The sequence below is a fragment of the Xenopus laevis genome, chromosome 2L, assembly GCF_017654675.1.
Source record: "Xenopus laevis strain J_2021 chromosome 2L, Xenopus_laevis_v10.1, whole genome shotgun sequence".
Classification (NCBI taxonomy): Eukaryota; Metazoa; Chordata; class Amphibia; order Anura; family Pipidae; genus Xenopus; species Xenopus laevis.
Genome location: NC_054373.1, coordinates 42,196,465 through 42,224,303, shown reverse-complemented (window position 1 = coordinate 42,224,303; position 27,839 = coordinate 42,196,465). Strand labels below are relative to the sequence as shown.

Below are 27,839 nucleotides of genomic sequence, written 5' to 3'. Positions count from 1 at the left end.
CAACCTTTGCTAAGATTAAAGGGATTCTGTCATGATTGTTATCGTGTAGTTTTTATTCCTAAATTCCACTGTTTACATTACAAATAATTCACTCTACCATATAAAATGTATTTATTTTTTAGTTGTAATATTGGTGTGTAGGCAGTCATTTTGCCTTGTCACGTGCTTTCAGAGAGACTCTTTGATCCACGGAGCACTAGACCAGGTCGGAAGTTAAATTGAAGCTCAAGTAACATTAATGAAAATGTATTTTCATTAATATTACTTGATCGTCAATAAATTGAAACATTTTAACTTCCGACCTGGTCAAGTGCTCCGTGGAGCAAAGACTTTACAGATACTGATTGCTACGCTTTATCCGGAGGCGTGTCCGCGTTGTCAGCACAGTCTGCTCTGGTTGGTTCCTGACTCATATGTTTGGATGAGTGCTCTCCTAATTGTCTGCTTTCAGAAAGAGCCAGTGCTGCACTTAGGGTTGCCGCCTGTCCGCTAAAAATGATGGTTGATCCCAATGTTATTAATAGGGAAAAAGGTAAATATATAGGAAGGCCGGTATTTTTTTCCAGGGTAGGTGGCAACCCTAGCTGCTCCATGGAACTGCTTTCTTAGAGGCTATTGTTTCTCCTACTCAATGTAAATAAATGGGATTGCAGTGGGACATAGGTTTTGTGCCAGGAAGCTGTTACCTTCACATTGTTCTGTTGATGGGCTGCTAGGGGGGTATGGAGGGGTGATATCACTCCAACTTGCAGTAAAGAGTGACTGAAATTTATCAGAGCACAAGTCACATGACTGGGGGCACCTGGGAAACTGACAATATGTCTAGCCCCGTGTCAGATTTCAAAATTAAATCTAAAAAAAAATCTGTTTAAAAAATGGATTTCAGTGCAGCAGACTGCTGGAGCAGCAAAAACATGTTTTTCCATGACAGCATCCGTATAAGCATCACAACTTATTCTGGTTGCCTCGGGACACTAACGAAAAAACTTAATTCTGTATAAAAGTGAATGTCAACAGAGTTGTATCTAAAAAACGAAAAGTTGTGCATTTTCGCATTTTTGAATTTTGTTGTGCATAGATTTGCCTTTAGTTTTTCAGCTCATATAAAATCAGCTGTAAGGCTAAAATATAAAGCGACAGTTTTATTCTGTTTATATATACCTTTTGACACTCTTCTTAATGCATATTGGCTTACAGGTGTCTGTATAACTGCGAGGCACCTACTGACAAATCTTTAGATATTCCAAAGTCATCAGGGTGATTGATGTTACTGAGGGGAGTATTGGAACTGAGCATCAGTCAGCCACCCCTTTAAAGGAACAGTAACAACAAATGAATGTGTATTAAAGGGGTTGTTCACCTTCCAAACACTTTTTTTCAATTCAGTTGTTTTTAGATTGTTCCCCAGAAATAAAGACTTTTTTCAATTACTTTCCATTATTTATTGTTCTGTTTTTCCAAAATCTAAGTTTAAAGTTGATTGTTTGTGTCTCTGGTGTTTGAGTCTGGCAGCTCAGTAATTCAGGTGCAGATGCTAAACTGTTACACTTTTGCAACATTTAGTTGATACATTTCTCAGCAGCATCTCTGGAGTATTAGCAACAATTGTATCAAGTCTAACAGCTGCCTGTAATGAAAACCAGAGATTCTGCTCAGCAGGGACAAATGTATCAACCAAATGTATCAATTTAGAACAGTTTACAGGGTTGGCAACTCCCCCTCCCAGGGCTGCTTCGAAGGAGAAAAATAACACTTTACATGTCAATATTAGAAAAAAAACACATAGAAAATAGAAAGATTGGAAAAAGTGGTTATTTCTGGTCTATCTGAAAACAACTAGTTGTTTGAAGGTGAACCACCCCTTTGGAATTAAAATATAGTGTACTGTTGTCCTTTAGATTTGGTAGAGCATTTGGTTGGCAAATTTTGAGAGGCTATTCTGCAATCTGAAATTGTGTTCTGCCACTGCAACTTGCTGGTGGGTGCATTAACAGAGGGTGAGCCGAGAGTTAACTAAGCTTTCTACTCCGTTCATTGTTCTTCCATTTCCATGAAAATATAAATAATTCTTATAATGAGCCTTTTTATTTAGTGGGAAATGTTTGTGCTATCCAAATAAATTATAATGCAAGTAAAATCGTTCCTCTGGATATATACTTATATGGGGGAGCTACTATAATTTTTGTATAATCTGTTGTATTGTAAGACCACAAGGTGCCAATGATGCCTGGGGAGATTGTTTGTTTTTGCAGTAATACGTAGTACTGGCAACACTCACTGCAGTAGTTCTATGGTCAGTATGCAACACTTCTGACATCTAAGGGAAATAGGCTGACATTCATTTACAAATAAATTATTCAAGAAGAGTTTCATGCAGGCTTTATCAAGGCCACCCATCTTGGACTGTATTGGGAACATAAATTATATGAAAGCTTTTACATTCGCCTAAAGAGATGTTCTCCAGAGCATTCCAAGCGTGGATAGCTGTTTCGGAACTTTTTCACAGTTGGCCACTATGAGGTCGGTCATTTCTAAGAACTTAAATTCAATATCAAGGTGTGCGTGTTAGGTCATCCAGTGAAAGGCTAAACTTTCCATGCACTTATTTCCCACATCACAGAGGCAACAAATCTGTAACTTATAATTTAGCATTTGAAATCATCTACTGTAAAACTACGCCACTCAGTATGTGTTTTCACTGACCAAATCAGTTGATGCAGTTCTTGACAGTCAATGGCCTGTTTAAATAAATACTGAGTACTGGGCCGTGAATTGGACGCACCCAAATTTGACTATTCTGCCTTCACACGGTCCCTTGGCTAAAGTAGGTAGGGGACCACTGTACTAAAGCACAGGTCTTCCATATACTCACCCACTTATAGTACTGGGCTGTACTTGAATTACGTTTCTTCATCTGACTTACAATAAAGTAGAAATTAAAGCAACCATATGTTCTGCAGCACTAGTAAATAGGATTTATATATATAATGTACAGTATTTCAAAAATTTGAAGCAAGAGCCCAGAGTTTATCAATATTTTTTGTCTGTATTTAATTATATGCTGGCACCAGAGCAAATTGGCTCTGTTTTTGAAGTGTGTACAGAGGCATTTTTCTAATGTGTATCTATCTATATCTCCAAATACATACAGATCTCATTACAATACAATTTTAAGAAAAGGAGGGACCCAATTGGTTCACTTTCAGTCTAGACTGAATGGGTAAATTATACAGTAATTCCTATTTGGGGTAAACCTGGCAAGTGTGTGTCTCTTGGGCAGCTGCTGCTTTTGTTACCAAGTACCATGGAATGTTAAGGCAGTTAGTTTCCGTGTGTGAAATTTGCCTTTGGGAAGGACATAACATGCATCTTTAATCTCCCAGAAAAGGCACCAAAAATGAGCAGGACCATGAAAGCAGCTGTTTGGGTGCCACCATCAATCTACATACGCAGCCAGTAGCCATGATGTCAGTTTGAAGCAGATTGTCTCCTTAAGATGCGTTTTTCACTGCTGATCCATTAATTTCAGCAGAAGCTAATGAGTAGGTTGAGTGCGATGTGCTTGGTTTAGAGTCTTGTAAATCTGTTCCGGTAGAATTTTCAGAACCAGGACACACCATTGACTGCAATAAAATGTATCAACTGGATGTTTTGAATTAGCGGTTTGTAATCTGTGGGTACTGACACCATCCGCTCACACTTTGAAAATGTAGGGTTCATTTTGAATTTTTTGCCTTCTGACTCTTTCCAGCTTCCAAATGGGGATCACTGACTTCATCTAAAAAAAATAAATGCTCTGTAAGGCTACAAATGTATTGTTACTTTTTATTCTTCTTCTTTTTATTCAGGCCTCTCCTAATAAATTTAGTCTCTTATTGAAATCAATGCATGGTTACTAGGGAAATTTGGACCCTAGTGACCAGATTGCTGAAATTGCTGAAAAAAAAAAATGAAAACCATTAAATTGTCTTAGGATATCACTCTCTACATCATACTAAAAGTTATTTCAAATGTGAACAACCCCTTTAACTCTGAGCATATCTAAAGATGTGCTCTTTCACTTACAATTGTGTCTGTTCTATTTACTGACTGTAATCACTGCGTTTGTCTCTGCCTTTTAGACTCTGAACCAGCAATGCCACACTTGGCCCTTGCACATTAAGATAAATACTTTTTTCGCATCTTTGCATTAGTCACTGGGACCATGGAGCATTTTTATCAAATAGGGAATTACAGCAAGCCTCAGACTGCCAGATTGAAATTCTGCCACTTTCTACTTCATAAAATGAAATGGTGCAATAAAAAAAAAAATTGTGTGATGTTAAACTTTGAATTAAAATTTTTCTGTGAGAAGTGTGCAGTGCGTTTGTATTGGGTTTCTTTGAGTTGCATACTACTGAAAGGGTACTGGCATTGGGGTGTAACACATGTTCAGTTGTCATCTTCCTGAATTGGCATTGTGCAGAGAGTACGAGTCCCGCCTGGAGCGCTATGCAGAGAGGATCTGGACATGCAAGAGTACAGGAAGCAGTCAGCTGACTCACAAAGAGGCTTGGGATGAGGAGCAGGAAGTTGCTGAACTGTACGTATAGACACACTCTTAAAGGATTTGTTCAGTATGAAAATAAAAACTGGATGAATAGATAGCCCATGCTGAATAAAAAAAATATTTCTAATATAGTTAGCTAAAAATGTAATTTTATAAAGGCTGGAGTGACTGGATGTTTAACATAATAGCCAGAACACTACTTCCTGCTTTGCAGCTCTCTTGGTTCCACTGATTACCAGGCAGTAACCAATCAGTGACTTGAGGGGGGCCCATGGGTCATAAATGTTGCTTTTAAATCTGAGCTGAATGCTGAGGATCGATTGCAAACTCACTGAACACTTATGTACCATGTGGGCCCCCTTCTAGTCATTGACTAACTCAGAAATAGAGAGCTGAAAAGCAGGAAGTAGTGTTATGTTAGACATCCAGTCACTACAGCCTTTATACATTACATTTTTGGCTAACCACATTAGAAAACAATTTTTATTTAGCATGGGCTATCTATCCAGTTTTTATTTTTACACTGAACTTTTCCTTTAAATAAATGGTACCACAATTTGGGCTATAGAAGGGAGGTGTTTCTATCCACCTGGCTTCTGTATGTAGATATTTTCTGTAAATAGTAATTATGACATGCTTAACATTATATTAATAGATCCCACACCAAGACACCACTGTGCAGCACCGGGTATCTAATTGGAGATATATTTGCATTGTTGTAACCTGAAAATAGTGATTGGGGGGGAAACATTTGGCATTCATATGCATAAGGCTGGCTCATTGGTTAGCACTGCTGCTTAAAGTTTTAGCAATTTATTTATAATTTCATATTAGTGTGATAGTGGCACTGGTTCAGAATAACCTTTTTCTGTTTTGCTTTTGTTAGATTAAAAGAGGAATTCCCAGTATGGTATGAGAAGCAGGTGTTGGAGATGGTTCATCATAACACCATATCCTTGGACAAGTTAGTAGACCAGTCTTGGATGGAGATCATGACTAAATATGCTGATGGAGAGGAGTGTGACTTTGAGGTATGCTCCTGAATGTTTCATATTAAGTCGTAATAACCACTACATAGGTAGCGAAGTATAGTGTCATGGTTGACTTTTACGAACGTGTTTATTTGATAAATAACCCCCTTGATGTTTTTCTTCTCAAGTGTGTCATTGTACTACCAGTTTATGAACTTTTTATAAATTGGCATTCTGATTCCTAACAATTTCAGTTACGCTAACTATGTGCTGTGCATATTGCTTGTAAGTTGACTTATGTGTTGTTTAGTTAGTTATATTAGAAGGCAGCAGATTTTAGGATATTCAGTCCCATTACAATATTTGCTCTCTGGCAAAATTGGAAAGCATCCATATTGTGTTTACACCACAGAAGAAAGGCAGCACTCGCAGAATTTCGAAAAAAAAACTTTTGTTTACTGTGAAATCGATGTGTTGGTGTAAAGAAAGACCTTTATCAACAATCCCACACGAGTCCCCCAACTAAATACCCAGTGTTTACGACGTGATTTTGTGCTAAAATTACACAATAATTATGTAATCGACTGCAATTTGTATATGTTACCATAAGTGATTGCAAAATGCTAATTACCACTTAGTGGTGAATAAATACAGTGCAGTCAGTTGAAAATCTGTGTGATATGCTCAAAAACAACCATGATTTAGGGCAGGAGAGAAATATGTAAATGTAAATGTTCCTTCCCTGCAAAAAACATGATTGGCTTTTTTTTCCCCACCACGTATTTATTTGGGGACTTTTTGCAGGATTTGATAAATGTCTTGGTTTAGGTCGATCTCACAATAATTTTTTTTTTTCTGTGCTGGTTTCTTCCTGTGGGTGATAATTAGGCATCAACCGAATCCAGGATTCGGTTTGGGATTCGGCCTTTTTCCGCAGGATTCGCATTCGGCCAAATCCTTCTGCCAGGCTGAACCGAATCTGAATCCTAATTTTTTGTCACAAAACAAGGAAGTAGGAAATGTTTTCCCCATCCCACCCCTAATTTGCATATGCAAATTAGGATTAGGTTTGGTATTCGGCCACATGTTTCATGAAGGATTCGGGGTGGATTCGGTGCATCCCTAGTGATAATTGAACTACAATCCTGGACCTAGGTGTTTTTTGTTTTGTTTTCTTTTGGACTTGTGGGGGATATGGAATAAATATATACATACGCTTTTAATGCAATATTTTATTTATTTTTTAAAGGTTGGTCCGGAAAAGTATTTACGTGCAAAAATTGTGAAAGTGCACCCATTAGAGAAAGAGGAACAGGCTTCTGAGAAAAAATCTGAGGGTTCTTGTGACTCTCCATCCAGTGACAAAGAAAACTCCAACAAAGTAGCTCAGGACATCCAACTGAAGGAGGAGAGCAACAGATTGGAAAGCTTGAGCAGCTTAAGGGAAAGTAAGCACTTTCTCTATCTAGATAGATCCCCCACTATCTATAATGTACTTGTAAAGAGTAATTGTCCTTTCATAAGCGCCTTTTCTCAATAGAAAATTATCCCACCATGGCAGTCTACCCCCAGTTTAAAAAAAGTGATACTGACACTAAAATTTTTCTTTTCTAAATATTAATCTACATTAAAAGTTACCTATAGGTCATATTGACCGTTTTTTTGCTGATTGTTCTGCTTTTGTAAGTGTCACTTGAAGTTCCTAAACCTGACTGTTTTGCCAGCCTGACTGTGTCCCTTCTCAGTCTGTCAGAGTTTCTAATGCTAACGGATTCCTGCTGCACAAATATGGCAGCCCCCTCCTAGAGTAACATGGGGTAAGAAAGGTAATCTAAAAGCATCAGTCAAATACTATTATGGCAACAGTATAAATGGCATTCAAAGATAATGTTATGATAGATATAAAAAAGGTTATTTTTCTGATGTCCGTATCTTTTAAATCCCCTCTAAATTGTTGGTCTATTAACTACCTTTCGGAGAGAGAACTGTGCTGTCACATTCTCTCCAGTAATGCGTGTCTTTAAGGTGTTGTTCACCTTTAAATGAACTTTTAGTATGATGTAGAGATTGATATTCTTATACAATTAGCATTTAGGTTTTAGTTTTTTTTGTCGTTTGAGTTATTTAGATTTTTTGATCAGCAGCTCTCCAGTTTGCAATTTCAGCAATCTGGTTGCTAAGTTCCAAATTACCCTTATAAGTGTGCGTTGATTTGAATAAGAGACTGGAATATGAATAGGAGAGGCCTGCATAGAAAGATGAGTAATAAAAAGAAGCAATAACAATAAATTTGTAGCCTTACAGAGCATTGTTTTTTTAGACTGGGTCAGTGACCTCCATTTGAAAGCTAGAAAGACAGAAGAAGGCAAATAATTCAAAAATATAAAAAATAAAAAAATGAAGGCCAATTGAAAACTTGCTTAGAATTAGCTTGTCTATAACATACTAAAAGTTAATTGAAAGGTGATCCACCCCTTTAATGGTTGTGTCCTAAGAGCATAAGCTTTGGATACAAAATTTTGCTTTGTTTCCTATTTCCTTTTTGTTTTATATCGCTATATCAATAAAGACTAATAAAGTTAATTGTAAATAGGGATACACTAAACCTTAATCATGACTTGCATATACAATAGAACCCCCATTTTACGTTTTCCAAGTGACCAAAATAAAAGCATGTAAAATCAGGGAAATGTATTATGCATAATATATAGGTGGGACCACAAAAAAACAAACAATGTAAAGTGAGGGAAAACGTAAAATTAGGGATACACCGAATCCACTATTTTGGATTTGGCCGAATCCTTGGTGAAAGTTTTGGCCAAATACCGAACCAAATTCTAATATACATATGCAAATTAGGGGCAGGAAAGGAAAAAGTCTTGTAATTTCCCTACCCGCCCATAATTTACAAATGCAAATTTAGATTTTTACACCTGATTAGTAGACTGGGTTAAACTCCGCAAGGCTGTTCTTTCATTGTGAAACAACCATACCCGTGCCCTCATACAAATACGCAGTGCCTCAAAATTTAATTGCCACCTCTACTTTTCTGCTCAGCATTTATAGTGCTATCGAGATACACACACATGCACCGTATTGTGTTTGCATTTAATAAAAAGTTTAGCTGTTGTTGCAGAAGGGACTGACAATGCTGTATGCAACAGTAACACTCTTAAAATTACAGCTCCCGAACTAAACTTGGATATGCCACACTTTGCCGAATACAGTAGAATCCCCATTTTACATTTTTCATTGAACTGTAAAAAAAGTGTAAAATCCGGGAAAATATGTTAAAGCAACTTATTCAAGTATTCAAAGGAAATGAGCACAGGAGTCTGTTTTACTTTGAAATACAATATTTAGTGTACATGCAATGCAACAGCCACTGCAGCACACTTTGCCTCCAGTTTCAGGACAAAATGCTTTAAATATACAGTAAATACAACATATCAATAACGGCACCCTGTATAGGTTAAGTTTAAAAAGAAAAAAAAGGGAATTACCACAGCCATTTAAGCAGTAAAGGAACACACGGGAGAATTCCTTTTTAGAATTGGGCCCACTTTTAAAATGAATAATTACAGACCAGACAGACAGATTTACTGTACTCTTCCCACTTTAGCCATTCTTTTATTTCACTCCTGCTTTCTGACTTATGAGCTCATATACTTTGAACACTTAAGTAAGATACAGTTTAAGATACTCCATCTACCAGGGACAGTGCAAGTGCTCTCCCCCAATTGCACTCAATAAAAGTGGACCTCGCTCTCTGATAAGAATCACCACAGCTTATACCGAATGGAATGGTATCATCATGTATCTAGACATTTTACAATTTGCAGGCGCATTAAAAATAGGTTTCTATAGAAAGTATGATCATAAAGTATGTAGCAGAGAATCGTTCTATAAACACTAGAACCCTTTATCACACTGAAAACCTATATAGAGATGGCTTGGATATTAATTGTGGCTTCACCACATCTTTTAATGGATGAAACCGGGCCTCCTGTCTGACCAAATATAACAAAAAATGCAATCGCTTTAAATTAAGCATGAATGGATTGACGTCTTTTAATCATCTCTAAATCAGGTGACCGAGCTCGGCGTTCACCTCGTAAGCTCCCCACCAGCTTAAAAAAGGAAGAGAAAAAGTGGGTCCCACCTAAATTCCTTCCTCACAAATATGATGTGAAACTTCTCAATGAAGACAAGGTAAGAACAGCTATATATGTATTTCTGTCATTCTCCTTCTGCCTCTTCCCTGCCCAACAGCCTTGGAGAAAAAAACGTGAAATACGTTGAACCATGTTTTCTGTTCGCAGTGTGAGCTGAGTTATTAACCAGAGTAGATAAGCTAGAAAGTATTGTGGTGCCCCCATGCAAACTTAAAGCAATATTTGCATATGTGAACTGGTACTGGTCAGAACAGTGGACAGGTAGCTGCTCTTCCTAATGCCATTCCTAAGCACATGGACTTTTTTCCTCCACTTTTAATATCCTTTATCAGTGTCTAAAGGTGGCCATAGATGCAGAGATCCGCTCGTTTAGTGATGTCACCAAACATGCAGATCTCTCCCCCCCCCCCATATGCCCATGTATAAGTGGGCGATATCGTGCTGATCCGATCGTGGGCCCTAGGGCGCAACGATCGGATCATAATGCATCCGAAACGGGCAGTCGGTTTCTGGCACTGCATACAAGCACAGATTGTAAGCACACACCTGACCGATTGAGATGATATCGATTGGGGAAGCCCGTCGGATGGCCCCACACACGGACCAATAAGCTGCCGACTCAGCAGCTTTTATCGGCCTGTGTATGGGGGCCTTTAGGTTCCCTTTCCACAAGCCATTATGATGGGAAAATATATGCATTGCATATGCCTGCATGTAAAAGATTATTCTGCTTGGAAGTGATATTTTGATTTGTTAAACTTTTTGTTTTTTTCCTTATATAACTTGTTTTCTCTTCCAGGTAATCAGCTTTGTTCCTGTTGATAGTCTGTACCGCTCAGAACGCCCTCCGAACAAAGAGATCCTTAGATACTTCATTCGACATAATGCGCTCCGCATCGGCACTGGGGAGAATGCCCCTTGGGTAGTAGAAGATGAGCTGGTGAAAAAGTATACTCTACCAAGCAAGTTCAGCGATTTCTTATTGGATCCTCATAAAGTGAGTAGCTGCAATGAATTTACCAGATTATTTTCAGTCAATTAAAGTACATAAGTGTATATATACACACACACTATTGTTCTCAGAGGGATTTGCGCAATTAAATCACTTAATTCAAAGCAATCCGATCATAGGTAAGATCACACTGAGATGATCTTTCTCAGGAAAAATGTTGTAAACAAATGTCACTGTAGTCAATTTAGGTCGCACTCACTTGTCTGCAACTTAGTTCACTGGTGCACTTTTCCCACGTGTCCTTCCACACGTAAACAATACTTTTAGGAATTCAAATGGGCAGCACTCTGATTAAAATAAAAGCCTTTATTTTTCACATGCAGGGCAACAACGACAGAGCAACGTTTTGAGCCCACCCGGCTCTTTGTCAAGCCGATTAATATATGTAGCTTTCCTCCTTTTATCTTACTGCCACACAGCACCATCTAGTGTTACTTTAACGATGGTACAAATATGAAACAGTGTCTCATTTATGATACAAAGCTCCATTTATCTTGTTACAATGTTCCATTCTCTGTGTGGCCAATTGTATCGACACAAATACTGTGGGAATAAGGAGAACAATAAAACAATGTTAAAAACAAATTATTTAAAAACAGGAACCATATTCAATCCATTGGGTTTCCGAATCCACCAGGCTTCTCTATAAAGTAATTTTTTTAAACGGTCACCACCCTTTCTCATCCTCTGGACTGCCTCTACAATCTGAAATTTTAGCTAATGTACAGCAAGTACCATTTCTGCAAAATGTCGTGCCACTGACTGTTCCATTCTTTTGTTCTTAATAGCCGATTTATGTTCCCTAATCCTATCTCTGGCCATACGTGATGTCTGTCCGACATATACCAAGCCACATGGGCATTTAATTACATCTACTACATACGTAGTGACCAGAGATAGGAATAGGGACCCCATTTCTGGGATGGTAAATAACCACCTTTTTGAACATTATTGCAGCAGTTGCACGTGCAACACTGGAAGGTTCCCTTTTTCGCTGGACGTAACACTAATTGTTTACTTTTTATTTTCTGAACCAACATCCGCTTTCACCAGCATAGACCCAATTGTGCGTGCTTTTTTAAAGGACATATCTGGTGGATTTTGGAAACCAATGTTGGATTCAGGATACTCCAATGTTTTTTAATTATTTTGCCAATTTGGTCACTTAGTGTATTGTAAACCGACACAAAAGGAATCCTAGATGTCGCTCGTTTTACTGACTTAGGTAATAAACTTTTCCTATCCACTTTTTCCATTTCCCCTCTCTGTTTTTCTATCACCTTCCTAGGGTTCTTTCTAGAAATAAATTTCTCTGTCATTTCCTCCATTCTCACTTGCGACAGCCCCTCATCTTACGCTATCCTTTTTACACGGGCTAATTGGGATTTTTTTGTGTGTGATGGATAAAAGGAAGAAAAGTGGAGTATGGTATTTCTGTTAGTCTCTTTCGTAAAGCGATCAGTTTGCAGCTTATCAGCCACATATACTCTTGTATCCAGGAAAGCTATCTCCTTAGGATCAGCATGGATTGTAAACTTGCTGTGTGTACATACTGAATTAATCTCCCAAAAGAATTGGTCAAGCGATGAACGTGGCCCCCTCCATAGCATAAAGACATAGTCAATATAGGGTAGCCATTTTAGACAATATTTTTTAAACCACCAGTTGGTAAAGATACATTTTTCTTCATATTTTCCCATATAAATATTTGCATAGGACGGCGCCACGTTCGACCCCATGGCCGTACCTTTAATTTGTAGAAAGAATTCATCCATAAACATCAAATAATTCCATCGTAGGATCACTTCAAGACAGTTAAGCACAACATTTTTTTGGGCCCCCATCAAGGGTCTCCTTTTGTTCCAAATACAGACGGACTGCCTCTACACCCCCCTCATGTGGGATGGAGGTGTAGAGGCTCTCCATGTCCATTGTGACCAACCAAATTTCATCATTAGGCAATTCGATTAATGCAAGTTTATTTAAAATGTAAACAAATGTCACCCAGCTGTTTGTTAGGAGGATTGATTTTTTTTTTACCACAATTCTGTCATTTCTATACTTTAATCATTGTTCATCATACAAATATGTGTGCCAGAGGTAACCCCTGTTAACTTGTCAGAGTGTCTGTAACCACACCACCATAGTATAATGAAATCTGCTATCAAGCCTTTGTCCTACCGTTTTTCAAGCGATTCCAGCAGAACTCTATGGAGGAGTTTTTTGGCCCTTGGCACTGCATTTCTCGCATGCCCAAATCAGCCTTATGTCACAGTACATTTAGATAAGTATTTTAACTATTACGATGAATGCTCGATTCTTCTTTATTGAAATAAATTCTATTTTTTCTATTCTATTTACAGCTGCATAATGTGCAGTGTCTTTTTCATTTAATTTTCCTGTAAATGTAAATTCAATTGAAGATGTGTAAAAGAACAGCTCTTATAGATGCAAGGCTTATGATTTCTGTAGCAAATTGGTGCAATTAAGGATTCTGTATAAACACCAATGATGTATTTATTCATCAGTATTAAAGGAAGGTAACGTTTTTCAAACACTAGCAAAGTTAACGTGTTAACGTGTTTAACAGTGACATGAGTGTTTTTTTTGGGGGGTTTTTTGCCCTTATTTTTAATTTGTATTTTGTTTTCAATAACTTTGCCATTTTTTTAGATTTGTATTTTGTTTTCATCTTGCTGCATAAGATTTTTTTTTCGCATGTGTTGTGTCTTCAAAGGCAACAAATATAAATAATTAAAAAAAAAAAAACAAGGATATTGCATATAAGTGTGTCTTGGAAAGAGTTATAATAGTAAGCATGGTTTTAAAAAGTCCAAAGTAGGAAATTAAACATCAATGTAGTGAGGTCCTTTAAATTAAAGTCTGTCACTTTTTAAAACACTACTGATCTATTTATACACATTCATTCTCACCGCTCTCTATCCATGTACGAAGGGTAATGGTCAGATGGTACATCCTCTAACTGACCTGAGGTACAGTAGTGTGCCCCACGGCTCTGTATCAGATCTGCTTTTATTTATTGACTTGGAAGACGGAATTGAATGCAGTATATCTGTCACTTTGTCCATATCCCTGTTCATGTATACTGATTTAAGTGCCAGATTCAGATTCATAAACGTAAGTTTTATGAATTGGAGTTAGTCTACAAGGTAGAGACAATGACTATTTCAAGTTGGAAATATTGTTGAAAATGTTGAGCTTAATAGATGTGCTTTCACAATCCACTCAAACCAGCCTAATTTACTGTTTAAAGGGATTCTGTCATGATTTTTATGATGTAGTTTTTATTCAAAATTGTTTACATTGCAAATAATTCACTCTACATATTAAATTGTATTCCTGAACCAGCAAGTGAATTTTTTTTTAGTTGTAATATTGGTGTGTAGGTGCCATCTCAGGTCATTTTGCCTGGTCATGTGCTTTCAGAATGAGCCAGCACTTCAGAACTGCTTTCTGGCAGGCTGTTGTTTCTCCTACTCAATGTAACTGAATGTGTCGCAGTGGGACCTGGATTTTACTATTGAGTGCTGTTCTTAGATCTACCAGGCAGCTGTTATCTTGTGTTAGGGAGCTGCAATCTAGTTACCTTCCCATTGTTCTGTTGTTAGGCTGATAGGGGGGGGGGGGTAAAGGGAGGGGGTGATGTCACTCCATCTTGCAGTAAAGAGTGACTGAAATTTATCAGAGCACAAGATACATGACTGAGGGCAGCTGGGAAACTGACCCCATGTCCAATTTCAAAATTAAATATAAAAAATCCTTTTGCTCTTTTGAGAAATGGATTTCAGTCTGCTGGAGTAGCACTATTAAGTGATGTGTGTTGAAAATAAAATTTTTCCCATGACAGTATCCCTTTTAAGTAAAGTGTGTTTTAAGTTTGCACTCGTCAACATGCTGTTCTCTGTTCAGCAAATAATATAGTGAATAAAGTACCCCCTATTGTAAAATGAAAGGATGTTATAAGGCACCGAGGAGTTCCATGGCCACATAAAAACACGAGACTGAAAGCCAAGTGCTTCTATACATGTCATGGAACGCGGAGATTACTGCTAATATCCTCATATTTTCCAACAAGTTTTAGTGAGTCATGTGACAAATTTACATCACTTAGCTCCATTTATAACTGATAACATCACTAAGCTTTTTATAGGGATATACATTACAACTCCCATTTTATGTTTTTCAGTGGACCAGGAAAAAATTATATAAAATCCGGGAAAATGTAAAATCAGGGAAATGTGTTAAAGTAACTTTTTCTTCAAGTACTAAAAGGATGTTAGCACAGGAGTCCGTATTACACTGAGATACAATATTTAATGTGTTAATAATAAGGGTTAAGCATTGCAACGTTAATAATACACTTATGTGGGGCATGTGCAAGGCTCGTCAGTCACATACACAACCTAAAGCAATAAGTGATTGGTGCAGGACTGTATAAGGGGCTAATTGGAATGGACCATTTACAGGCAGAACCATGGCAAAATATACATTTGGTTAGTATTTTAAACATCTCTATTTCTCAAATAATAACATTCATAATAATAATAATAATAACATTCAAAAAAGCAGTTTTTGGGAACATCCGGACAAAATCTCTATTTCTCAAATAATAACATTCATAATAATAATAATAACATTCAAAAAAGCAGTTTTTGGGAACATCCGGACAAAATTTTTATGTAAAATCCGGGAAAATAATACTTAAAATCAAGGACATGCACTCATTGAAATGTATAATAAATTGGTGGGACCACAAATAAAAAATTTAAAACGCTGGAAAACGTAAAATCAGGGTACTTAAAATCGAGGTTTCACTGCAATTTACAGGATATTCATGGCTTTTGTGTATTCTATCCATAGTATAATCAGAGAATAGTAAGATTTTTTTTTTTTACATCGTAGAAGTACCACTGTGTTCAAGAGACACTCTCCTCTTCTTCTCTTGGAAGACAAATTCACAATACAACATACTTATAAGAGAATGAATGTGCTCCTCAAAACTGCACAAAAACTGGCACATTGAGTGCTCATTTAGCTTAGTAAGAGTGTTCAGTACGTGAAATGCAGCCAATGTATCTATAGATCTGGGCCATTTTTTACCAATTAAGATTGCACAAACACTAGTATAAGTCACAGTTCTGTAAGATGAAGCCAAAAATGCACTTACTCATGTGTTTAGAAATGCTTTGTATAAACTGAATTATCTGCCACTGTAGTATCCAGAAATACATGCTCGGAGTATTTCTGAACTTGAGAACTCTTGTCCCATGTCCTTGGGATATTGTTTACATTGATCTTCTTGTTTGGGTTTAGGGAGAGAGAAGGGGCCACCTCCTCTAATTCATTTAAGCCTTTTAACTATTTCAGATGCACAAAAAGTAACATTTGGAAAGCAAACTAAGACAGTGGCAAGAGTATGTCAGTGAGGTACGGGCAAGTCCATAGTATAAAATCTTACAAAAGTTATTTCTGCATACAGTCCATGTGGGCTTTAAGTGTTGCAGCAAAAAAATAAATAAATAAAAATCCACTTTGGTCAGTTCTGCGTTTAAAACATTCAGTATTCGTTTTTAGTGGAGCTTTGAGGCACAAATAGGCACTGGAAATTGGAGGAATAACCTCCTATTCCTAACCTGAAGAATTTGCTCTGTCAGTAGTATTGTGTGCCTTATGTTTATTTAATCCCTGTATCCTCCCCCTTCCCAGGTTTGTCTTGGAAAGGAGTGCAAGCCCTGAAATACAACTAAAATAATAAAAAAGCTTTTATTTAATTATCCCATGCAACTTCTTGTATTTATTACTTGTATTAAAAGTTTGAAATCTTGCAATTTGCTGGTTCTTTTGTTCAAAAAGGAACAAGGTAGGAAGGCTTATATTAGTAGGTTCAATTATGCCAAAGGTGCCGCTCAATGCAATTAAGAGTAGCATGCTTCAGACGTGTTGGTCCATATCACGGCTGTATTTGATAGCCAGAAAATGACACATTGTGAACCCATGCCACATAACCTATTGTTTGACAGCAGTGGTTCTCTAATTTATCTTCTGCTATTCTTTATTTTCGCAGTATATGACACTCAATCCATCATCGGCAACAAAAAGGAAGAGTCTTGGATCCCCTGACCAGAAACCAGCCAAGAAAAGCAAAAAATCACCACTTAGCCCTTCCTCGTGGAGTCTGGCGAACCTTAAGAAAACAGCAGTTAACAGTTCCTCCTCAGAGGAGGAAATGCAGTTAATGATTGGTGCAAACTTAAACAAAAAAGGTTCGATTGGCAAAAAATCGGACAAGAAGAAACCTAAAAATGGCAAATCGCAGGTACTGAATGGCCAAAAAATTTCTGCCAAAACCCGCTCTCCTAAAAAGGGGTTGAAGAGCCCAAAGCTTAAACAAATGACCTTATTGGACATGGCTAAATCTACTCCAAAAGTGTCACGGGCCCAAAAAGGTGGTTCAAACACGCCTAGGTCAAGCAGCAAACCCAACAAATACCTTCCCCCTGCTGCTCTCCACTTAATTTCCTACTACCGTGACAACAAGAATCGCGAAGACCGTAAAAGTGCTCTGTCTGCACTGATTTCTAAGGTGGCTCGAATGCTGTCTGCTGAGGACCGTAAAAGGCTGCCTGATGATCTGCAGGAACTGGTTCAAAAGCGCTATGAACTGCTTGAGCATCGCAAGCAGTGGGCAGTGATGACAGAAGAACAACGCGAGGAATACATGCGCAAAAAGAGAGAGGCGTTGAAAGCCCGTATTAAGGAGAAAACTCGGGAACGGAAACAGAAGGAGAGAGAAGAACGTCTGGAAAAACAAAAGAGATATGAGGATCAGGATCTAACTGGCAAAAGCTTGCCAACTTTCAAACTTGTAGATACCCCAGAGGGACTACCAAATGCATTGTTTGGGGATGTAGCAATGGTAATAGAGTTTCTCAGTGGCTATTCAGACCTGCTTTTACCAGATGGGCAGTACCCAGTGACTGCTGTATCCTTAATGGAAGCTCTTGCTGCGGAGAAGGGTGGATTCATGTACCTTAACAGAGGACTTGTTGTGCTACTTCAGACACTACTACAGGATGAGATTGCTGAAGACTATGGAGAGCTTGGTATGAAATTATCAGAGATTCCTCTCACGTTACACTCTGCCTCTGAGCTGGTTCGCCTTTGTTTACGTAAATCAGATTCACCCGCTGGGGAAAATGAGTCCATAGAGAAAGGAGATGAAGATAGTGAGGGATCTGCTGTCTACCAAGATGATGAGGTGGAAGATGAGTATCTTGAGAAGTTGGAGACATCAGAGTTTTTTGAGTTAACAACAGAAGAGAAACTTCATATTCTGGCTGCCCTCTGCCATCGTATTCTGATGACTTACTCTGTGCAAGATCATGTGGATGCAAAACAGCAGCGTTCGGGTGAGCTGTGGAAAGAAAGGCTGGCTATCCTTAAAGGTGAAAACGACAAGAAACGCGCTGCAAAACAAAAAAGAAAAGAACAGGGAACTATAAAGCCCAAGGAAGAAGTGCAGGCAGCAAATATTGTGAAAAAACAAGAGAAGATCAACACATTGCAACAGGACAATGATGCAGAAGATATGATAAGTGCAGTAAAGAGCCGGAGGCTGCAAGCCATTCAGGCTAAAAAAGAAAAGGAAGAACATGAGAAGCTAACAAAAGGTAAGTTGTTTTTCTTAGAGCAGTATTTCTGACAGTATGTCTAGACTCATGTCAGATTTCAAACTTAAATATAAAAAAAAATCTGTTTGCTCTTTTGAAAAACTGGTTTCAGTGCAGAATTCTACGGGAGCAGCACTATTAACTGATCTGTTTTGAATCTAATCCTGACCATACAGATAAATGTGGCTATGCTGGGGCATATTTTTTAAATATATTTCTGACTACAGCCTGAATAGTCTGTTGTGTGACTTGGCCATACATGGATAACTAGACTGCACTGATCAGCCAATGGGTGAAATTGGCAAAGCTCAAGGTTATTATGATAATGTGCCCCAGACAACTGCAGGTCAGCAGACGCCCCATCTCTATATGGGATGATTAAATATAGGATTTACAGGCAGTACATGTTTTCTCTCGTGTGTCGATATTGAACTCTGTGGGCAGTGCTTTTCAAATTGTCTTAAGTATTGTTTTGTATAGCAAATGAGATACATGATTATGCTGTTCATTATTGCAAGCATGCCTATTATAGACAAAAAGATAACTTTCTAATCCGTATATTCCTCTTTCTGCACCATAGAGCGATTAGAAAGGGAGGCAGAAGAAGAGCGATCCCGCAAGCAAAAAGCATCGGCTGAGAAAGCATTTCATGAGGGCATTGCAAAAGCAAAATTAGTTTTGAGAAGGTCTCCACTTGGCACAGACCGCAACCACAACAGGTCAGGTGCTTTACAGAAACTGACACTGTATAGACTCATTTAACTCACATGCACGACTCCCATAATCTGTTTTTGTTTTCAGGTATTGGCTGTTCTCGGATGAAGTTCCTGGACTGTATATTGAAAAGGGCTGGGTGCATGACAGCATTAATTACAACTTCAGCCCCCCTGGATCTGAAGAAGAGTATGAACAGGATGCTGAAGGTAATAACCACTCACAGTAATAGATGTTACGGACACTCGGTCAATATAAAGGCTTAGTATAACGTGTGTTAATATCAATGCTGTCATTATTTTTTTATTTTTTTTTTAAAGTTAATTTTAACTTAAATAATTGTTATATTGTATTATTTCCTTTTTGAGCAGAAATGGATAAAGCGCATCAGAATACATAGTGGTTAAAAGTGATTCTACTAAATTCAGTGAGAAGAGTACATTTCTAATGACCTGTGGCGCATGCTAAGACATACTGCATGACCACATTTTAGGGCACCTCCAGCAGCTGAAAAGCAAGACTTCCCCCTGTGCCAGGTCCTTAAGGGGCCGGTAGCACCTTTTTAAACAGCCCGCCTCTAAAGTTTATATACCCCATTTCTTACATACTTGGTGTTGTATGCTGATTAAATCTGTTGGAAAGCTGAGAAGGGAGTCTGCAGTTATTCTGAATGGGCCTCTGGTGTGGTGCTATGTTGTTCTCCGATTCCTTCTCACCCAGTGGGCATGCTCCAGAATTTTACCTTTCAATATCTTAAAATGTTCCATTAATGCAGAGATTACAACTATAAATTCCACAAACTACTCTTGTGGCATGATCAATGAATGTTCCATAGATATGCAGCACAGTAATAAAGATGCCCACATTATTTCTGCTTCATAGGAAGCCATCCAGTACTCCGTTCTGGTTTGTTCATATGACACTACTCAGGCATAAATCACATTGCTGAAATAAATGTGTGTGCTACCCACACCCCTTAGCCAACCTTGGGCAGGCAAACATTGAACATTTTTACTTTAATGCCTACGCAAACTGATTTTAAGTTAGAACCAGAAGTCAGGACCAAAGAGAAGGAGAGAGCACACAACGTGGTGCCCAATTGTCCTTTGGTAATGCTGTACAGAGCTAGGTAGCACACATTGAAATGCCATTTACTTAAAAAGCAAATGGAATCATTGAAGTTTCTCTAGTGTGGTCCTATTGATTTAAGGGCTTAGAAATTTTTACTTCTATTACTGTTCATTTAAGGTGCTAGCAAGCTTTCCATGACATGCCAATTATAGTGAAATATCTGTGATGCTTGAATGCTGTGATGCTGAATGTTTTAGTTCAATCTAGTTTTTTTTTTTTTTGTTTTTTTTTACTACTGTGCAATCTCTATTCTCCCTGTGTGTGGAATTGAATTTATTATTCTGCAGCACTCTATTGAAGGTCACTCCCTAAACACAAGTATTTTGGCTATATAATAAATCTCCATACCTGACATTGGAATGCCCCCATTCAGTCTGTTCCCTAATGGTAGAACTCCACGGGCGATTTTAACTGTGACACCGCCCGTTCCGACGCACCAAGATGAACCGCAGGCGTCACGTCAGATGCTCCAAATCTAAGCTAAGTAATAGGAATGTCGGTCGCTGCGTGCATATGACACGACTCGATGAAGATGCAGCATTCACATCTGACAGACATGTCGTGTCTGATGCACGCAGCGACAACGTCCGTCATTCCTATTACTTAGCTTGGATTCGGTGTCTTAAATGCGTTGGTCACTTTTTATTTAACTGATGTAGAGAGTGATATTCTGAGACAATTTGCAATTAGTTATTTCACTTTTTTATTCAGCAACACTCCAGTTTGAAATTTCAGCAATTTGGTTACTAGGGTCCACATTGCCCTAGCAACCATGTATTGATTTGAATAAGAGACTGGCATATGAACAGGAGAGGCCTGAATAGAAAAATGAGTAAAAAAAAGTACCAAAAACATTACATTTGCCTTACAGAGCATTTACTTTCAGTATACAAAATAAATAATGAAGACCGATTGAAAAGTTGCTTAAAATTAGCCATTATATAACATACTAAAAGTTATCTTAAAGGTGAACCACCCCTTTAAGGTGACTGGTCTTGTGGCTTTTAGTTATTGTGTTTTTTGGATTGCAAAGTTTGATGCATCCACCTCTTTTGGGACCAGTTTTATCATTTTGCTCACAAAGAGTAACAAAACCATGATGAGCTTGCTATATAAGAACCATCTTGAATGTATCACGAGTGGATGTTGGTATTTACATGCATCTCCATTTGATTTGGCTAGCCACTTGTCATCTCACCAGACACTTTCAAGATACATAAAAGTCTGGGGACTTTATTTCTAAGCTGTGTAGATAAAATCCATTAGGAACAACGCAATAGGTTTGTTTTTGCCCCAATATCTTTTTTTATTGGCTCAGTACAAGGTACTGTTTATTACAGAGAAAAATACATCATTTTTTAAAATGAGATTGAACTCAATGGAAGATGGCCTTCTCATGTTTCTGAGATTTCTGGATAATGGGTTTTGGCATAAGAGATCCCTTATTTGTACCATTTGTTCAGCATACTTTTGAGCTTTATTGCTGGAGTAGATTTAGAATAAGTAATTGCTAAAATTTCCTCACAGAAAGTGAAGATGCAAACAGCAGTATTGGCTGCCCTGATGATTCTACTCAAAGAGAAGAAAAACATGTAGAGATGACTGTGCCCAAGCAGGGGCAGAACTTATGGTGAGTATTATATATATATTTTTAACTGTTTATTAGATTTACATAGATTTTAGCAACATGTAAGAGGAAAAACAGCATCTCAAATCACATTTCTTAACAATGTTGAATGTTCTGTAACACAATGTTGTGACCCTGTACCTGTGCATTTATTATCAGCAGCATTGGCGGGAAGAAAAAAAGCCTCGTAAAGTGAGGGAAGACTTTTATATTTTTTATTAAATGAGTACATTTGATTGCAGTGGCAGAACACTGGATTTAAAGATGCAATTTTGCATTTTTGGGGGATTTAGACAAATAGCAAGTCCTCTGGAGGAACTGAAGTTGCATAACTTTGTCTTTTAAATTGGCTTGGCTGAACATTAAATGCTTTGAATATACAGCTAATGGATTCCATGCATCCTTAAATGGACTGTATACCTCCCTTTTTGACATTGGCTCATTTGAGCAGGGGGGGGGGGTTGCATGTACAATTTCCATCTCAATTTCCATAAATAAAAATAGCTCTCTGCTTTCTATGATGGGCAGTGCATAGATTTTCTGTAAAGGAGTGATTTCTAGTCCTAGAATCTAGAACTTCATCACACAGTAGAATAAGGTGACTGAAGGATTGTATCATTCTGTGAAACTAGGGTAGTATGTATATTCTCTTTAGTTGCGTTACAGCTCCACAATGATACACCATAACCTATTTTAGGTTTTTTCTGAATACTTTTGTGAAAGATTTGGCCGAACTAAATCCAAACTCTATTTTGCATATGGAAATTATGGAAAGTAGGAGGAAAGCAAGAAAAGTGTAGCACGGTTGAAAGAAATTTCAGTTTTCTTCTTTGTGTGACGAAAAGTCACATGATTTTTTATTTTTATTGGTTTGGTTGAATACCTCTGAAAAGCAGAATCCTGAACCCAATCCTGAATTTGGTGCATCCCTAGTCTATAAAGGCAATGGCACACTGGATGATTTGTCCCCTGTGGTTAAATCTGCACTACACTAACCTTAGAATCAGCATAAGTAAATTACATTGCTGTTGGCAACTCTGCCTAATCACTGAAAAGGTGTGAGCTGATTAAAAACACAAATGTTTATGTTCGTGTATATGGCAATATATGGCCAAATCATCATATACAGTTATAGCCATATAACATAACCACATTTTTTGTTTGCTATTTTCCCCCAACTTGGACATGTTGTTTTTCTCAAAAGCATCTTCGTTAATTAAACTTCTTGCTTTTCAGGTTCCTCTGTGATACCCAGAAAGAACTTGATGAGCTTCTTGATTCTCTGCATCCGCAGGGCTTCAGAGAGAGCCAGTTAAAAGAGCGTTTGCAAAACAGGTATGAATAATGTCGTCAAAAGTGAATTTTTTGTAAATGTCTGCATTCCAGTTTTCCATAGTCGAGCACTGATGAGGAATTTTATTGTATAAATTGTATCCAAGCTGTAGTCATGGAAACATATTTTCTGTTGGTAACATTGTTCTAGTGTTGTATCACTAAGCATAATGTTTCTTTATAATTCAGTTTGTGTTTAATTTTCTTCATTTATTTTAGTAGTCTTTGATGTTTGGAAGAATGTTAATATAAAAACCGATGCGTTTTACACAGGTATCAGGACGTTCTACACTCCGTTCATCTTGCTCGTAAGCAGAACTTGGGGTTAAAGACCTGTGATGGGCACCAAGAGCTTTTAAATTTTTTGCGCAGTGATATAATTGAAGTTGCTACTCGCTTGCAGAAGGGAGGCTTGGGATATCTTGACGATACAACAGAATTTGAAGCAAAGGTAAAAAAAAAAAAACTTGTTTGATCTGAAAGGCCTTTTGCAACAAGGAAAAGGTTGTTGTACTAGATTAAACAGCTTCATCAGGGGAGCTTTATTATATATAAAGCAATGCAATAATTGTCAGTGATTCGTAGCATGAGCAATTTGCAAACATGTTGGAATAAAGAAATTTTTGGTTAGTGGTGGACCGTTCTACATTTCAATGTGTATTTTTCTAAAATCTGTTATTACAAAACCCACCTGTCAGTGCTGTGAGACAGTAGGTTTACATAAGGGTTTTATTTGTCCCAACAGTTTTTCTTGTTCTTTTGTAGGATATTATATAGTGAATACAGTACCCCCTATTGTATAATATATACGGATATTATAAGCCACCAAGGAGTTCCATGACCATATAAAAACTTTTATACAGGTCATGGAACTACGAGGTTACTTTTAATATCCTTATATTTTACAATAGGGGGTACTTTACTTATTATTATACACAAGTTTTAGTGAGTCATGTGACAGAAATGACATCACTTCTCAACGTTTATAACAAATGACATCACTACTCACCGTTTATAGGATATAATTTACAAGATATTCATGGCTTTTGTGTATTATATGGATATTCTACTAAAGTGTTGAGTTTAACAACTTTTTGGGAAAAGAGAACTGCAAAACAACTGTTATACAGGGCCATTGCTTGGAATAAGAAAGAAAGACTAGGAAAATAAAAAGGGGATGGAGCAGACTACAGAAATTTGTTGTGCAACAGTGTTAAAAAGTACAATTCTCTAACAGTAATGCACTCTGCATTTATTTTATGCTTTGGCTTCAAGTTTTTAGCAAAGAGAAGGCTTCAATTTTAGGTTGCAGTTGTGGCCTAATATAGTGTAATTTCTGCAGGGTAAAAAAAAATAATTTAGGAATGAACATTTTAACCCTTGAAATGTGTCCATAGCAGCTCCTTATCTTTGACAGTGTTTTGTCTGGCACTAGACCTGCTCATTGTGCCCTGGGCTGCTGTTGAGACGTTAAGCTGAGGACTTTTCAGGAATAATCAAAATATTAGCAGAAAGTGTCAGTGCCTGATGCTTCTACTGTGTTTAGAAAACCTAACTGCAGAAATACAAACCACACACTTACAGTATGAAAAACATTTGACCAATTCTAAATATGACCACGTGCTGTTTTCTCATATTTTGGAGAGAAATCAAGCCAAAGGAGTGGTTAGGGATTGGGGTGTGTTCGTGTTTTGTTTTTAATGTATATTTTACCCCTAGTTGAGGGTGTCTTGGTCACTTGCCAGGGCTGGGGTTTGTCTCGCCTTTTATGACTTGTTCTTTAAAGATGATAAAATACAATATTTCCTAATAAAGAAAACTTAACTTTAACACGGTTAAGTGTATACTGGAAGGTTGTTTAGCATTATTACTAAAAGCAGTATTTTAAACAGTGTAGATGGCTGCATTGTTTCAAAAACCCGAACTTCTGTCATTGAACAGAAAGGGCAGATAGATAAACTGTTTTCAACAGAAGTTATAGTTAAAATAAAGTTAATTGTAAGGAGCTTCTGAAAAGGACTGACTATTTATGAAGTTATTTGATTGCATCCCGTTTTTTCAAGTAATACTTAAAGGGGTGGTTCACATTACATTACAACATTATAGAATGTGCTATTTCTAGCAACTTTGCAATTGGTCATTCTTCTTTTATCGTCTTTCTAAATCGTCTTCCTTTTCTGCCTCTAGCTTTCAGATGGGGCTCTGACAGCCAACTGTTCTCCAAATGTTATTGTTACTTTGTATTACTTATCCAGTCTCTCATTCAAATCATTGGCTGTTTACTAGGGTATATACTACCCTAGCAACTATATAGCTGCTGAAATGCCAAAATGGAGAGCAGCAGAACAAAATATTTTTTAAATAATTGAAAAATCATAAAATGAATATCTACATCATAATAAGTTAATATAAAGGTTAACGTCTTATTTAATAAAGGAGGTTATTCTTTAAACTGTCTTTTTTTTTTTTTTTTTCTTCCTTTTTTAAATAGGTGCGAACACTTGAAAATCTTAAGGATTTTGGAGAATGCATAGTGTTTCTCCAGGCTGCTGTCATCAAAAAGTTCTTACAGGGTTTCATGGCTCCAAAACAGAAAAAGCGTAAGCATCAGTCCGAGGAGGCAGCGGCAAAAGCAGAAGAGCAAGATGAAGAGAAGAAAATGGCAGAAGAAGCAAAAGTATGTTTCATGTTAACAGTTCTTGCTCCTCTCATTCACTGGCAGAGAGCTAGCAGACGCAACACTTTCTCTCTTGGGGTTATAAATAAATATTAAAGGGGATGTAAAGGCAAAAAAATAAAATCCAATTTTTACTTCAATGAAAAAAAATATCTCCAATATACTTTAATTAAAAAATGTCTACAATTTTTATAAGAAACCTGACTGTATGCAGTGAGATTCTCCCTTCATTTTACTTGCTCTGACTGCTGCAAACAGTCCCTAACTGCTCTGCAGGGAAACAATCATACTTTCAAACAGCAAGGGGGAGGGACTTCCCAACTCAAGCAGCTTTGTTTGTTTCCCTGTAGAACAGCAGCAGCTTTGTTTGTTTCCCTGTAGAACAGCTGGCAACCATGTAGAGATTCATATCTGCATCAGTCAGAGAAAGTAAATGAAGGGGGGAATTTCACTGCATAGTCAGATTTCTTATAAAAACTGTACAGTTTTTTTAAAATATTGGGGATAGGTTTCTTTTTCAGTTAATAAAGTAAAAATTTTATTTTTTTGCCTTTACATCCTCTTTAATGTTTGCAGCTACAAGGACAAAGGTCATGGAGCCAGATTTAAAAGGATAAACTGGGATTCTATTTGTAGGCTCTTTTTGCTGCAGCCACTGGTTCTGGAGAGTTGGACAAATTTTGTATTAAACAATACAAAAACTATGAAATCTTGCTGTATCTGCTTCTATAGCAGTACTTATTTGAGTTGTGCTGTTTTGATAATTTATGACATTCCCTAAGCCTCCCAACTGAAGCCCAGACCACACTGAGCATGTGCAAGGACTTGGTCTTGCAAAGATGTTTAACAAAGTTACAAGATGATGACCCCCTGCTGCCGACTTTGAAAGCATAAATCATTTGTTTGATTAGGCTTCTGGTGCAGTAAGTTTATGTTTAGTATACAAAATACAGCATTTCTAGCCTTGTTCTATTATAGACTTTAGTTTCCCTTGCCCTTAAAAAACTTGTATTTCTTTATTTAAAATGCAATAAAAGGAAAAGTAACACCAAAAAACTAGTGTTTTAAAAGTAATGAAAATATTTTATAGTGTTGCTCTGCACTGATAACACTTATGTGTTTGCTTCAGAAACACTACTACAGTTCATATAAACAAGCTGCTGTTATCTGAGCATTTTCTCCTTTAAATGGCTGCCCCCATTGCTACACAGCAGCTTATTTATATAAACGATAGTAGTGTTTCTGAAGCAAACACATCAATTTTACCAGTACAGTGCAACACTGCATTATATTTTAATTACTTTAAAATGTTCCTTTAATGTTGGCAAAATAGTTTGTTTAAATGACTCTGTAGTTCGGGATACTTTAGTGACTGTTGGGTATATGGGTCCATATTCTGTCTATGAACATTTTTAGAGGCCTTTGTTTACGTTCCAAACATTTTTTCCGATTAGGCTCCCGGAGAAGGTGAAAATAAAGTTTGTTTATGCTTGTTGGAACATTCCCCTTTTAAGGATATCTCTATACAAAGGCCTACAAAGTAAAACTGTGTTCTGAGGTGTACGTACTGGGAATGTCCTCACGGTGGCACATTTTTTTTTTTTTTTTTTTTTTTTTTTTTAAGAAGTTGATTGCAACTTCATTTTAACAGGGAGAGGACTCTGCACTTTTCAATGGTGCAGCCTTGAATTAACATTAAATTAAAAGTAGGGATGCACCGAGTCCTGGATTCGGTTCGGGATTTGGCCAGGATTCGGCCTTTTTTCAGCAGGATTCGGCCGAATCCTTCTGCCCGGCTGAACCAAATCCTAATTTGCATATGCAAATTAGGGGCGGGGAGGGAAATCGCATGACTTTTAGTCACAAAACAAAGAAGTAAAAAATGTTTTCCCCTCCCACACCTAATTTGCATATGCAATTTAGGATTCGGTTCGGTATTAGGCCGAATCTTTCGTGAAGG

At 37.4% G+C, this 27,839-nt stretch overlaps 1 protein-coding gene across 2 annotated transcripts in view; it reads left to right on the top strand.

Annotated features, from left to right (window-relative positions):
• Positions 1-27,839, top strand: part of baz1b.L (bromodomain adjacent to zinc finger domain 1B L homeolog) — a 42,323-nt gene that overhangs the window by 1,355 nt on the left and 13,129 nt on the right. For both annotated transcript variants that reach the window (XR_001934357.2, XM_018246193.2), the window contains exons 2-13: positions 4,466-4,582; positions 5,436-5,580; positions 6,770-6,968; positions 9,611-9,732; positions 10,495-10,692; positions 16,793-18,398; positions 18,979-19,117; positions 19,200-19,321; positions 21,771-21,873; positions 23,107-23,205; positions 23,476-23,653; positions 25,694-25,879. Coding sequence is in view for 1 of the 2 variants with exons in the window: in XM_018246193.2 (XP_018101682.1) it covers positions 4,466-4,582; positions 5,436-5,580; positions 6,770-6,968; positions 9,611-9,732; positions 10,495-10,692; positions 16,793-18,398; positions 18,979-19,117; positions 19,200-19,321; positions 21,771-21,873; positions 23,107-23,205; positions 23,476-23,653; positions 25,694-25,879 (3,214 nt within the window). In the remaining variant the exon portion in view is untranslated. The remainder of the gene's footprint in view (positions 1-4,465; positions 4,583-5,435; positions 5,581-6,769; positions 6,969-9,610; positions 9,733-10,494; positions 10,693-16,792; positions 18,399-18,978; positions 19,118-19,199; positions 19,322-21,770; positions 21,874-23,106; positions 23,206-23,475; positions 23,654-25,693; positions 25,880-27,839) is intronic.